Source organism: Oncorhynchus tshawytscha, linkage group LG19, assembly GCF_018296145.1.
Source record: "Oncorhynchus tshawytscha isolate Ot180627B linkage group LG19, Otsh_v2.0, whole genome shotgun sequence".
NCBI lineage: Eukaryota > Metazoa > Chordata > Actinopteri > Salmoniformes > Salmonidae > Oncorhynchus > Oncorhynchus tshawytscha.
The window spans coordinates 46,646,174-46,661,463 of record NC_056447.1 but is presented as its reverse complement, the minus strand read 5'-3'; the positions used below and the strand labels follow the sequence as shown (position 1 = coordinate 46,661,463).

The following is a 15,290-nucleotide window of genomic DNA, read 5'->3' as shown; positions in this document are numbered from 1 at the left end:
GGCGGGCTGTATCACCGCCTGGTATGGCAACTGCACCGCCCTCAACCGTAAGGCTCTCCAGAGGGTAGTGAGGTCTGCACAACGCATCACCGGGGGCAAACTACCTGCCCTCCAGGACACCTACACCACCCGATGCTACAGGAAGGCCATAAAGATCATCAAGGACATCAACCACCCGAGCCACTGCCTGTTCACCCCGCTGCCATCCAGAAGGCGAGGTCAGTACAGGTGCATCAAAGCTAGGACCGAGAGACTGAAAAACAGCTTCTATCTCAAGGCCATCAGACTGTTAAACAGCCACCACTAACATTGAGTGGCTACTGCCAACACACTGTCAATGACACTGACTCTACTCCAGCCACTTTAATCATGGGAATCGATGGGAAATGATGTAAATATATCACTAGCCACTTTAAACAATGCTACCTTATATAATGTTACTTACCCTACATTGTTCATCTCATATGCATACGTTGATACTGTACTCTATATCATCGACTGCATCCTTATGTAATACATGTATCACTAGCCACTTTAACTATGCCACTTGGTTTACATACTTATCTCATATGTATATACTGTACTCGATATCATCTACTGTATCTTGCCTATGCTGCTCTGTACCATCACTCATTCATATATCCTTATGTACATATTCTTTATCCCCTTACACTGTGTATGACAGTAGTTTTTTTGGAATTGTTAGTTAGATTACTTGCTCGTTATTACTGCATTGTCGGAACTAGAAGCACAAGCATTTCGCTACACTCGCATTAACATCTGCTAACCATGTGTATGTGACAAATAAAATTTGATTTGATTTGATTTGGAAGATTTTGTCCATGTGTTTTTCAAGTCACGACTTGTCCTTAATACCCTTTTGACACTACTGAGCCAAGTCAAGGCGAGTTGTACTGCGCTGGCCTGGTTACGCATAAATATCCAAATTAGGGAAGTTTCGGGCTCCCAAGTGGCGCTGCATCTCAGTGCTAGAGGCGTCACTACAGACCCTGGTTAGATTCCAGGCTGTATCACAACCGGCAGTGATTGGGAGTCTCATAGGGCGGCGCACAATTGGCCCAGGGTCGTCCGGGTTAGGGTTTGGCCGGGGTTGGCTGTCATTGTAAATAAGAATTTGTTCTTAACTGACTTGCCTAGTTAAATAAAGGTTAAATAAAATAAATAAATTGTATGAAAGGGGTCTGCAGTACCTGAACGTCCTCCATGCACTGGTAGAGCTGTCTGTTGGCTGAGTTGAGTCTCCTCTGTGTCTCAGTACTCTCCTCTCTGGACTGGACTGGCTCCTTCTGGTCCAGCTCCCTCCTGTAGAAGTCTACATCCTGCTGGAGCTGCTCGTTCTGACACACACCGCAGGAGAGGAGACACAGTTAGAGAGGAGTAGTGGGACCCAGTGCCTAATCTACTCTCACAGGTTATACAGTAACTACTGCATCATCATATAGTTGTCCAACCACATACTACAACATACACTTATACTGGTGTATACTGTCATACACGTATTATGAACAGTTAACACACAGTTAACAGTTAACACACACTTATATTGGTGTATACTGTCATACACATATTATGAACAGTTAACACACAGTTAACACACACTTATATTGGTGTATACTGTCATATACATATTATGAACAGTTAACACACAGTTAACACACACTTATATTGGTGTATACTGTCATATACATATTATGAACAGTTAACATACACTTATACTGGTGTATACTGTCATACATGTATTATGAACAGTTAACATACACTTATACTGGTGTATACTGTCATACACGTATTATGAACAGTTAACACACAGTTAACACACACTTATATTGGTGTATACTGTCATACACGTATTATGAACAGTTAACATACACTTATACTGGTGTATACTGTCATACACGTATTATGAACAGTTAACACACAGTTAACACACACTTATATTGGTGTATACTGTCATATACATATTATGAACAGTTAACATACACTTATACTGGTGTATACTGTCATACACGTATTATGAACAGTTAACACACAGTTAACACACTTATACTGGTGTATACTGTCATATACATATTATGAACAGTTAACATACACTTATACTGGTGTATACTGTCATAAACGTATTATGAACAGTTAACATACACTTATACTGGTGTATACTGTCATATACATATTATGAACAGTTAACATACACTTATACTGGTGTATACTGTCATACACGTATTATGAACAGTTAACACAAACGCAGACAGACACTCACTGGTGTTCTCCTTACTTGGACAAACACTTATTTTCACCTTAAAAAGGTCCAATGCAGCTATTCTTATCTTAAAGTCAAATTATTTCTGGGTAACAATGAAGAACCTTAATGTGATTGTTTTCATTTAAAATGGTCAAAAACAAACTAAAATAGCTTATTTTTGCAAAGAGCAATTTCTCAAACAAGAATTTTGCTACCACTTTCTGGGAGTGGTCTGAGTGGGGAGGGGAAAACAGAAAACGAACTGTTATTGTCAGAAAGGTTTGGAACTCTCTTTCTTATTGATCTATTATGAAATGTACCGCAGGCCAAAACTCCTTTCCACCAAAACAGGCTGAAATTTCAGGCCGTCTTTTCAAACAGCTCTTACACTAAAAAGGGTATTATCATAATTTGGGCACAATGTAGCAAAATATTTTGAAACGCAAACAAAAATGAGTGTTCAGGTAGTGCCTCCCCAATTCAGACACGACTATGTTGTCACTAACCTCTCTTTTCAGCTTCCTGCTCTCATCCTCAGCCTCCTCTGCCCGAATCATCAACTGTGGGAACACATGGGAGATATTAGTTGCATTGGAATTGTGAACACAATGGGAGATTACTTTGTATAGGCTACATACAATAAAATCAATTGAACATTTTGCACAAAGTAGGAAGGTCTTAGTATAGTGTTGAGAACACAATGACACACATTAGCACTAGCTCACTATGGAATTAATGACGTCTCATAACATAAGGTCATACTTCCTCATTGATTTTCTTCTCCTTGCTCGTCTCTTTCTCCAACTGTTGGATATCCTTCTCTCTACGGTTCAACTGGGCCTCCAGTGTGCGCATCTCGTCCCGCAGGAAGCGAGTATCTGGCCCGCCGCCAACGCCCGACTTCTTGGCCATCTGGACAGGAAATCAAGCAGACAACAAACTCTCAGGCCCCCTCTGTTTACAACACTTACTCATGTACTTAAACTACCACCAGTCTCTCGAAAAACAAGATTAGGTTATGTCTCCATTTGCTTCTATGAACGTGTGAAAGAAGTCCCAGGGCCAAATTATTGTTCAGGAAACGCAGAGAACAGCTCAACAAACTGCAGCGTAGCAGAGCACTCTAATCTCCTTAAGTGCCGTCATTCTATGGTCACAGCTTACAATCTCCTTTGTGGACAGTGAGGGACTTTACTATTGGTTGAGAGGTGTACTAAGTCCTATTGAAGAAAACTGAGCATGAGTTGAAATGACCTGTGCTCCAATTCAATCAAAACTGCTTTCCAGAAACTGCAGTTTTGATTGGACCCTAATGCTTCACAGTTCAATTTAATGACAACATTCACACCAAGCCTTACCTCTAACTCTTCTTCCCACTGTAACTCCTTGGCCTTCCACTCATTTTCTGTAAGACATGAAAGAGATACTGTTGTAGTATCTACTGCGGGCCATTAATTTCAAATATTCGTCCCAACAACTGGATTGAAAACAATGCTCTATGCACCTACCCGATCTAGCTTGTTCTGTCCCGGCATTATCGATGAGTTCAAATGCCATAGTAACCTCCTCTTTCTTCAACTGCAAAAAAATAAAACAAGTAAGCTTGGGCGGTGTACCTTATATAGAAAATGTTGGTCAGCACACCTTGTTATTGGATTTTCAACATTGCAGAAATCATTTTATTTGAGTAAATATTAGTTTACAATTTTTATTTTTTTTAAATAAAGAAAATTGGCATGGACAAAATTATTGGCACCCTGGAGCTTGTACTTGGTTTCACAGCCTTTGGCCAAGATAACTGCAGACAAACACTAACCATCAATGACCTGAATCAGCTATAACCTATGACGAGAGCTGGAAACAGTAGTTGTTGGAGTGCACCCATCATACATTGGAAAGGTGCAGCAATCTCATTGATGGCTACAAGAAGAGTTTGTGGCAGTTATCGTGGCCAAAGGCTGTGCAACCAAGTACTAGCTCCAGGGTGGCAATCATTTTGTCCATGCCATTTTACATTGATTTCCTAAATAAAAATTGTAAACTTAAGTTTACAAAAATGTAACTGGTTTCTGCAATGTTGAACATCCAATAACAAGGTGTGGAGACCTAAAGTTGTTTTAAATTTCAACTTGTTTTAGAAGAAATATGGAATTATTTAATTAAGAAAAGTGCAAGGCTGCCAATATATTTGACCGCAACTGTACGTTACATGAAACTGAGACTATAACAGATGAATACTGTAAATCCACCCAAAAGCAGGTCAAGTATCTGAAGCAAATATAATCAAACTTTTCTATATTAATTATACCACACTGTGTAGAGCTTATTCCTTCAAAGCAACTATGTAATGTATTCCACTCTGATATTAACACTGGATAAAATTATTTCAGCACAGTTTTAGTGAGCTTGAGTAATGCATCTCTGGATGTGTCTGGGTAATAATAGCATTGGACACCTTCAGAAGGCCTTGAACGACTCGCAAGAGGTGAACAATTTTCTCTGGGCTTCCATCTTTCAACTCCCGCTCCCATCGTTTGACCTGTAGAGAAATAGAGCACCATTGCTTTTCAATGAAACATAAAGCAAAATTGTCCTCAGGCAGAAACACAGCAACAACAGTACTGATTCGTGCAAAATTAAGTAAACCCTGAGCATAACAGTCTGTCAAGACCCAGGAACAAGTACTGCTTGGTATTTTATGCATGTTCCTGTCCAGTGGTGACCCATCATTAAGGGCAGTTGGGACAGAGCCACGTTACCTGTTGCATGTTATTTTTGCATAAATACGTGCCACATATCATTGAGTTAATTAAGCCTCCATACAAACATGGTCTCTTTTTTGCTTTCTTGAGTAAGGCAGCTCCAAAATGCAGGTGTTTCAGCCTAGCTCAGTGCTTTCTGTGGTGGTGGGGCAGCCAGTAGAAAATACAGAGTTAAGGGGTTGGTAATGTTCTCTAGTTGCGCTGTGATTGGCTCAGCGTTCTGTCACTCATGGAGACACTACGTCACTGCCAAATCTAAGGGTAGAGCTGGAAAAATCAAGCCCCTTGGGTGCTGGCATACAGTTACCAAAGAAGTGCCCATCCAAGAAGGTGCAAGGTCATTGGCCCTAGATAAAATTAAGTCAAATCACATTATATCTACAGTAGCTTTGATTGGACATGTCAACATCATACTTTCAAAATCTTAGCTAGCAGTCATCATCATGAACCAAGTCGACAATCTACTGGCAAATCCTTTTTAATCCTTGTCAAATGAAGTAGAAAATGAAGAGTAATTACAGATAAAACGTATCGATCCTCATCGGCCATTGGAAATAAACATTACACAACAAGTTGGAAATCGCAAATTCAAGAATGAGTTATTTGGATGGAATCAGTGGCTAACTGCCAGCATTGCAATCACTTGCCTGTGTGTGTGGTCCCAAGTCTGGGTTTACATTCAACATTGGCCATGCTGTCAATCCAGCATGATCTCTGCCGCGCTCAAAACAACTGTAAACTCGGAAATCTGACTTCAGTGAGTTCAAGACGACTGGGAACTCGGGGAAAAACAAGCTCCGACTGGGAAAATACGTTTTAAATGGTCATCCAACTCCACATCCAAGAATTGTAAATTGGGAACTCGGGCCTCTTTCTAGAGCTATGACCTGAAGATCACTGACATCATGATTCAACCTTTTTCAGTGTTCCCAGCTGCCTTGAAAGCACCATAAATCCATAGAATGCCAGACTTTGATGACAAAATTTGCCCATGAAGGACCACCTTGCCACCTTCCTGTTCAAATGAGCAAAGCACAACAAGGTCCAAAAATGTATTGTATGCTGCTGCATAAATTATGTTATATGCCAGGGATACAGTGGGGCAAAAAAGTATTTAGTCAGCCACCAATTGTGCAAGTTCATCCACTTAAAAAGATGAGAGAGGCCTGTAATTTTCATCATAGGTACACTTCAACTATGACAGACAAAATGAGAAAGAAAAATCTAGAAAATCACATTGTAGGATTTTTTTGTTGTATTATATATATTTTTTAAATTTTACCCCTTTTTCTCCCCAATTTCGTGGTATCCAATTGTTGTAGTAGCTACTATCTTGTCTCATCGCTACAACTCCCGTACGGGCTCGGGAGAGACGAAGGTTGAAAGTCATGCGTCCTCCGATACACAACCCAACCAAGCCGCACTGCTTCTTAACACAGCGCGCATCCAACCCGGAAACCAGCCGCACCAATGTGTCGGAGGAAACACCGTGCACCTGGCAACCTTGGTTAGCGCGCACTGCGCCCGGCCCGCCACAGGAGCCGCTGGTGCGCGATGAGACAAGGATATCCCTACCAACCAATCCCTCCCTAACCCAGACGATGCTAGGCCAATTGTGTGTCACACCACTGACCTCCCGGTCGCGGCCAGTTACGACAGAGCCTGGGCGCGAACCCAGGGTCATTGTAGGATTTTTAATGAATTTATTTGCAAATTATGGTGGAAAATAAGTATTTGGTCAATAACAAAAGTTTGTCTCAATACTTTGTTATATACCCTTTGTTGGCAATGAGAGGTCAAACATTTTCTGTAAGTCTTCACAAGGTTTTCACACACTGTTGCTGGTATTTTGGCCCATTCCTACATGCAGATCTCCTCTAGAGCAGTGATGTTTTGGGGCTGTTGCTAGGCAACACGGACTTTCAACTCCCTCCAAAGATTTTCTATGGGGTTGAGATCTGGAGACTGGCTAGGCCACTCCAGGACCGTGAAATGCTTCTTACGAAGCCACTCCTTCGTTGCCCGGGCGGTGTGTTTGGGATCATTGTCATGATGAAAGACCCAGCCACGTTTATCTTCAATGCCCTTGCTGATGGAAGGAGGTCTTCACTCAAAATCTCACGATACATGGCCCCATTCATTCTTTCCTTTACACGGATCAGTCGTCCCGGTCCCTTTGCAGAAAAACAACCCCCAAAGCATGATGTTTCCACCCCCATGCTTCACAGTAGGTACGGTGTCCTTTGGATGCAACTCAGCATTCTTTGTCCTCCAAACACAACGAGTTGAGTTTTTACCAAAAAGTTATATTTTGGTTTCATCTGACCATATGACATTCTCCCAATCTTCTTCTGGATCATCCAAATGCTCTCTAGCAAACTTAAGACGGGCCTGGACATGTACTGACTTAAGCAGGGGGACACGTCTGGCACTGCAGGATTTGAGTCCCTGGCGGCGTAGTGTGTTACTGATGGTAGGCTTTGTTACTTTGGTCCCAGCTCTCTGCAAGTCATTCACTAGGTCCCCCCGTGTGGTTCTGGGATTTTTGCTCACCGTTCTTGTGATCATTTTGACCCCACGGGGTGAGATCTTGCGTGGAGCCCCAGATCGAGGGAGATTATCAGTGGTCTTGTGTGTCTTCCATTTCCTAATAATTGCTCCCACAGTTGATTTCTTCAAACTAAGCTGCTTACCTGTTGCAGATTCAGTCTTCCCAGCCTGGTGCAGGTCTACAATTTTGTTTCTGGTGTCCTTTGACAGCTCATTGGTCTTGGCCATAGTGGAGTTTGGAGTGTGACTGTTTGAGGTTGTGGACAGGTGTCTTTTATACTGATAACAGGTTCAAACAGGTGCCATTAATACAGGTAACGAGTGGAGGACAGAGGAGCCTCTTAAAGAAGAAGTTACAGGTCTGTGAGAGCCAGAAATCTTGCTTGTTTGAAGGTGACCAAATACTTATTTTCCACCATAATTTGCAAATAAATTCATTAAAAATCCTACAATGTGATTTTCTGGATTTCTTTTTCTCATTTTGTCTCATAGTTGAAGTGTACCTCTGATGAAAATTACAGGCCTCATCTTTTTAAGTGGGAGAACTTGCACAATTGGTGGCTGACTAAATACTTTTTTGGCCCACTGTATATGTATACTGTAAATAAGAAAGTAATACTAAGTGTATGTTGTGTTGTAAGTCTATTTTCCCCTCTTAACTTCGCTTACTGTTCTGACTTGTTGGTGCACATGAAGACTATAACCTGTTTTAGAGATATGTAATCATCAGATATTGTAAGACCTTTCATTGTCTGCTTACACTACTGGTCAAAAGTTTTAAAACACCTACTCATTCAATGGTTTTTCTTTATTTGTACTATTGTCTACATTGTAGAATAATAGTGAAGACATCAAAACTATGAAAAAACACATATGGAATCATGTAGTAACCAAAAAAAGTGTTAAACAAATCAAAATATATTTTAAATTTGAGATTCTTCAACTAGCCATCCTTTGCCTTGATGACAGCTTTACACACTCTTGGCATTCTCTCAACCAGCTTCACTTGGAATGCTTTTCCAACAGTCTTGAAGCAGTTCCCACATATGCTGAGCACTTGTTGGCTGCTTTTTCTTCACTCTACGGTCCGACTTATCCCAAACCATCTCAATTGGGTCGAGGTTGGGGGATTGTGGAGGCCAGGTCATCTGATGCAGCACTCCGTCTTGGTCATATAGCCCTTACACAGCCTGAAGTTGTGTTGGGTCATTGTCCCATTAAGCCTATATCATATAGCATATCGCTGCAGAATGCTGTGGTAGCCATGCTGGTTGAGTGTGCCTTGAATTCTAAATAAATCACAGATAGTGTCACCAGCAAAGTACCCCCACCTCCTTCTCCATGCTTCACGGTGGGAAATACACATGCAGAGATCATCCGTTCACTCACAACGCGTCTCACAAAGACGGCGGTTGGAACCAAAAATCTCCAATTTGGACTCCAGACCAAAGGACAAATTTCCACCGGTCTAATGTCCATTGCTCATGTTTCTTGGCCCAAGCAAGTCTCTTCTTCTTCTTATTGGTGTCCTTTAGTAGTGGTTTCTTTGCAGCAAATCAACCATAAAGGCCTTATTCACACAGTCTCCTCTCAACAGTTGATGTTGAGATGTATCTGTTACTTGAACTCTGTGAAGCATTTATTTGGGCTGCAATTTCTGAGGCTGGTAACTCTAATGAACTTATGCTCTGCAGCAGAGGTAACTCTGGGTCTTCCATTCCTGTGGCGGTCCTCATGAGAGCCAGTTTCATCATAGCAATTGATGGTTTTTGCAACTGCACTTTAAGAAACTTTCAAAGTTCTTGACATTTTCCATATCGACTGACCTTCATGTCTTAAAGTAATTTCTCTTTGCTTATTTGAGCTGTTCTTGCCATAATATGGACTTGGTCTATGGCTATCTTCTGTATACTACCCCTAACCTTGTCACAACACAACTGATTGGCTCAAACACATAAAGAAGGAAAGAAATTACACAAATGAACTTTTAAGGCACACCTGTTAATTGAAATGCATTCCAGGAGACTGCCTCATGAAGCTGGTTGAGAGAATGCCAAGAGTGTGCAAAGCTGTCATCAAGGCAAAGGGGGGCTTTTTGAAGAATCCAAATATATTTTGATTTGTTTAACACTTTTTTGGTTACTACAGTCATGGCCAAACGTTTTGAGAATGACACAAATATTAATTTTCACAAAGTCTGCTGCCTCAGTTTGTATGATGGCAATTTGCATATACTCCAGAATGTTATGAAGAGTGATCAGATTAATTGCAATTAATTGTAAAGTCCCTATTTGCCATACAAATGAACTGAATCCCCAAAAAACATTTCCACTGCATTTCAGCCCTGCCACAAATGGACCAGCTGACATCATGTCAGTGATTCTCTCACTAACACAGGTGTGAGTGTTGACGAGGACAAGGCTGGAGATCACTCTGTCATGCTGATTGAGTTTGAATAACAGACTGGAAGCTTCAAAAGGAGGGTGGTGCTTAGAATCATTGTTCTTCCTCTGACAAACATGGTTACCTGCAAGGAAACACGTGCCGTCGTCATTGCTTTGCACAAAAAGGGCTTCACAGGCAAGGATATTGCTGCCAGTAAGATTGCACCTAAATCAACCATTTATCTGATCATCAAGAACTTCAAGGAGAGAGGTTCAATTGTTGTGAAGAAGGCTTCAGGGCACCCAAGAAAGTCTAGTAAGCGCCAGAACTGTCTCCTAAAGTTGATTCAGCTGCGGGATCAGGGCACCACCAGTACAGAGCTTGCTCATGAATGGCAGCAAACAGGTGAGTGCATCTGCACGCACAGTGAGGCGAAGACTTTTGGAGGACGGCCTGGTGTCAAGAAGGGCAGCAAAGAAGCCACTTCTCTCCAGGAAAAACATCAGGGACAGACTGATATTCTGCAAAATGTACAGGGATTGGACTGCTGAGGACTGGGGTAAAGTAATTTCTCTGATGAATCCCCTTTCCGATTGTTTGGGGCATCCGGAAAAAAGCTTGTCCGGAGAAGACAAGGTGAGTGCTACCATCAGTCCTGTGTCATGCCAACAGTAAAGCATCCTGAGACCATTCATGTGTGGGGTTGCTTCTCAGCCAAGGGAGTGGGCTCACTTACAATTTTGCCTAAGAACACAGTGTCATGCTCGTCATAATGAGTGGACCAAGATGCAGTGTTGTATGTTTCCATCCTTTTATTTAGAAGAGAAACTTAAAGCACAAAAACAATAAAGCAAATAAATGAAACATGAAGCTACATGCAGTGCAGAAAGCAACTACATACAAACATAGTCAAGATCCCACAAATCACAATGGGGAAAATGGCTACCTAAATACGATCCCCAATCAGACAACGATAAACAGCTGTCTCTGATTGGGAACCATACCAGGCCAACATAAATCACTAATCACCTAGATGACCCACTATAGCCACTATCACGGACCAACCAACATAGATAATAAACAGCTCTCTATGGTCAGGGCGTGACACACAGCCATGAATAAAGAATGGTACCAACACATCCTCCGAGAGCAACTTCTCCCAACCATCCAGGAACAGTTTGGTGACGAACAATGCCTTTTCCAGCATGATGGAGCACCTTGCCATTAGGAAAAAGTGATAACTAAGAGGCTCGGGAAACAAAACATAGATATTTGGGTCCATGGCCAGGAAATTCCCCAGACCTTAATCCCATTGAGAACTGGTGGTCAATCCTCAAGAGGCAGGTGGACAAACATAACCCCACAAATTCTGACAAACTCCAAGCATTGATTATGCAAGAATGGGCTGCCATCAGTCAGGATAATTGACAGCATGCCAGGGCGGATTGCAGAGGTCTTAAAAAATAAGGGTCAACACTGCAAATATTGACTATGCATCAACTTCATGTAATTGTTAATAAAAGCCTGACACTTATGAAATGCTTGTAATTATACTTCAGAATTCCATAGTAACATCTGACAAAAATTAAGACACTGAAGCAGCAAACTTTGTGAAAATTAATATTTGTGTCATTCTCAACTTTTGGCCACGACTGTACATGATTCCATGATGTCTTCACTATTATTCTAAAAATTTAGAAAATAGTCAAATAAAGAAAACCCTTGAATGAGGTGTTCTAAAACTTTTGACCGGTAGTGTATATGCCGCCTTTATTTATCCTACGGTTCTGACTTGATGTACAGGGAGAACACTGTAAGAATGGCCCATTTTCTGAATTTTGTCGCTGTACATTTCAAAAGTGCTTAACAAATATATTGACATTTGTCCTAGCTCACTCATGAATGTCTTAATCGAAATTACGGACTGCCTCTTATCCACTTGTCGTCCCCTTATGTTTTTTAAAAGGAAGTAAATGAGGCTGAATGAACTGTTTCGCTGTCAGACAAGGCTCCGCTGATAGCCAGGTGTAGCAGTGGTAAGATGTTGGAACTGCTGTTGGGACAACTTTATGTAGGCACCGTTTGTCAACTTTATAGTGCAATTAACGTATTGTTTAGTGTTGTGTAGTGGCTTTGTTGGCATGCATCCCCACATTTTTGGGGGGGGTTGCCCCACCAAGATTTACATGCTAAAATTGCCACTGTTCCTGTCTCACTGGTATTAGATGTCAAAATGTCTTACATGTTTGTTTAGTCTACAAGCCTGGTGCTTTCCTAGCCAGAGAGGGAAATGGTAGGGGGATCAAAATTAGGTGCGCAGAAGAGGATTAGTCTGTTTTGAGGCATTTTGCTGACACAGGCCGTTTGTAATTTGGCAGCAGGCAGTGGAGTCCTTTGTTTGAGTTTATTTTATTTTTATAGGGACAGTGCACATTAATCAACGTTTCAGTAAAAGTGCCAGTTTTAGCCAGCCAGCTAATTTTCAACCGCAGTCCCCGGGCAGGTTATTAAAAACAATTATAATATAGACAATCATTGAGCAGTGAGCACACGCAGAGCAACATAGGACAAGCAAGACGTAGCATACAGACAGAGCAACATAGGACAAGCAAGACGTAGCATACAGACAGAGCAACATAGGACAAGCAAGACGTAGCATACAGACAGAGCAACATAGAACAAAAAGCAGCAAGACAAAATTCATAAAAGCAACAAAGTGTTTCCACACCTCACAAGCTACAGACAACATGGAAAGCGGCAATACACAGCTAGGGATTATGTTCACAAATCTGATTGACCTTTAGCCATGTCTTCATGCATTTTGTGAAAGTGTGATATGTGGTGCAGTTATGTGTGTCTGATGGCAGTGTATTCCAGACATGGGAAGCTCTCACAGAGAAAGCAGATTTACTAAAGGTGCTTTTCCTCAAGGTTATACACTCACCTCTCATGGCAGACCTTGTGGATTTGCTGCCATAAGTTTGGGTTTTCTGTTCAACAAAAATACTGAGTGGAGGGGGAGCCAGGCCATTTAGGATCTTGAACACAAGATATGCGTCAGTGTATTGCACAAGATTTTCCCAACTCAGGAGCTCATGCTTTCTGAGGATGTAACAGTGATGATGGCTATTGTGCTTCCTATGGAGCACTTTGAAAGCCTGTTTGTAGACAGACTGAATAGGTTTTAATTTTGTACAGCAAGCTTGGGCCCACCTAGTCAAGCAGTATGTTAAGTGGGGGAGTATTAACTAGGTTGAACTTGGTTATTTGAATGACCTTTTTCACATGCTTTTTAAAAGAGAGGTTGGAATCAAGTATGATGCCAAGGTACTTAAAATCAGATACCACCTGGAGCTTCTCCCCTGACACATAGACATCTGGCTCAGTAGCATCTGTTGCCCTCTTTGTGAAGAACACGGAAACAGTTTTTTTCACATTGAGATGCAAATACGAGTCACTGAGCCACTTTGTAACCTGGACTAGAGGTCGACCGATTAATCGGAATAGCCGTATTTTTGGACACCGATTTGGCCGATTAAATTTTTTTTACACCTTTATTTAACTAGGCAAGTCAGTTAACATATTCTTATTTTCAATGACGGCATAGGAACGGTGGGTTAATTGCCTTGTTCAGGGGCAGAACGACAGATTTTAACCTTGTCGGCTCAGGGGATCCAATCTTGCAACCCTACAGTTAATTAGTCCAATGCTCTAACCACCTGCCTCTCATTGCACTCCATGAGGAGCCTGCCTGTTATGCGAATGCAGTAAGAAGCCAAGGTAAGTTGCTAGCTAGCATTAAACGTATCTTATAAAAAACAATCAATCATAATCACTAGTTAACTACACATGGTTGATGATATTACTAGTTTATCTAGCGTGTCCTGCGTTGCATATAATCGATGCGGTGCACATTCGCGGAAAAAGGACTGTCGTTGCTCCAACGTGTACCTAACCATAAACATCAACGCCTTTTTAAAAATCAATACACAGAAGTATATATTTTTAAACCTGCATATTTAGCTAAAAGAAATCCAGCTTAGCAGGCAATATTAACCAGGTGAAATTGTGTCATTTCTCTTGCGTTCATTGCACGCAGAGTGAGGATATATGCGATAATAATAAATGTTTTGTTTTCGAAATCATAGTTTCCGGATTCGACCATATTAATGACCAAAGGCTCGTATTTCTGTGTGTTATTATGTTATAATTAAGTCTATGATTTGATATTTGACAGAGCAGTCTGACTGAGCGATGGTAGGCAGCAGCAAGCTCGTAAGCATTCATTCAAACAGCACTTTCGTGCGTTTTGCCAGCAGCTCTTCCCTGTGCTTCAAGTATTGAGCTGTTTATGACTTTAAGTCTATCAACTCCCAAGATTAGGCTGGTGTAACCGATGTGAAATGGCTAGCTAGTTAGCGGGGTGTGCGCTAATAGCGTTACAAACGTCACTCGCTCTGAGACTTGGGGTAGTTGTTCCCCTTGTTCTGCAAGGGCCGTGGATTTTGTGGAGCGATGGGGTAACGCTGCTTCGAGTGTGGCTGTTGTCGATGTGTTTCTGGTTCGAGCCCAGGTAGGAGTGAGGAGAGGAACGGAAGTTATACTGTTACACTGGCAATACTAAAGTGCCTATAAGAACATCCAATAGTCAAAGGTATATGGAATACAAATGGTATAGAGAGAAATAGTCCTTTAAATACTATATTAACTACAACCTAAAACCTCTTACGTTGGAATATTGAAGTCTCATGTTAAAAGGAACCACTAGCTTTAATATGTTCTCATGTTCTGAGCAAGGAACTTAAACATTAGCTTTCTTACATGGCACATATTGCACTTTTACGTTCTTCTCCAATACTTTGTTTTTTGCATTATTTAAACCAAATGGAACATGTTTCATAATTTATTTGAGGCTAAATTGATTTTTATTGATGGATTATATTAAGTTAAAATAAGTGTTCATTCAGTATTGTTGTAATTGTCATTATTACAAATACATAAAAAAAAAAAAAAAAAAAATTGGCCGATTAGTCGGTATCTGCTTTTTTTGATCCTCCAATAATCGGTATCGGTGTTGAAAAATCATAGTCGGTCGACCTCTAGCCTGGACCATTACAGTAGTGAGTTCTTGTGCAGCTTGTTGTTTGCTCTTTGCATGCACATATATCACTGTATCATCCGCATACATTTGAACTTCAGACCCAGTACAGACAGAGGGCAGATCATTAATGTACAGGCTGAACAGGAGGGGCCCCAGTATTGACCCTTGGGGCACTCCCAGATCATAGCTAAGAGTGGGCGACAGATCATTGCTCACTCTGACACACGGAGTT

The 15,290-nt window shown here is 41.3% G+C and overlaps 1 protein-coding gene across 2 annotated transcripts in view; it reads right to left on the bottom strand.

Annotated features, from left to right (window-relative positions):
* Nucleotides 1-15,290, bottom strand: part of cep290 (centrosomal protein 290) — a 69,161-nt gene that overhangs the window by 48,279 nt on the left and 5,592 nt on the right. For both annotated transcript variants that reach the window (XM_042301759.1, XM_024380080.2), the window contains exons 3-8: nt 4,716-4,799; nt 3,769-3,838; nt 3,619-3,665; nt 3,023-3,172; nt 2,767-2,820; nt 1,212-1,358 (exon numbers count right to left, since the gene is read on the bottom strand). In XM_042301759.1, the coding sequence (XP_042157693.1) occupies nt 1,212-1,358; nt 2,767-2,820; nt 3,023-3,172; nt 3,619-3,665; nt 3,769-3,838; nt 4,716-4,799 (552 nt within the window). The remainder of the gene's footprint in view (nt 1-1,211; nt 1,359-2,766; nt 2,821-3,022; nt 3,173-3,618; nt 3,666-3,768; nt 3,839-4,715; nt 4,800-15,290) is intronic.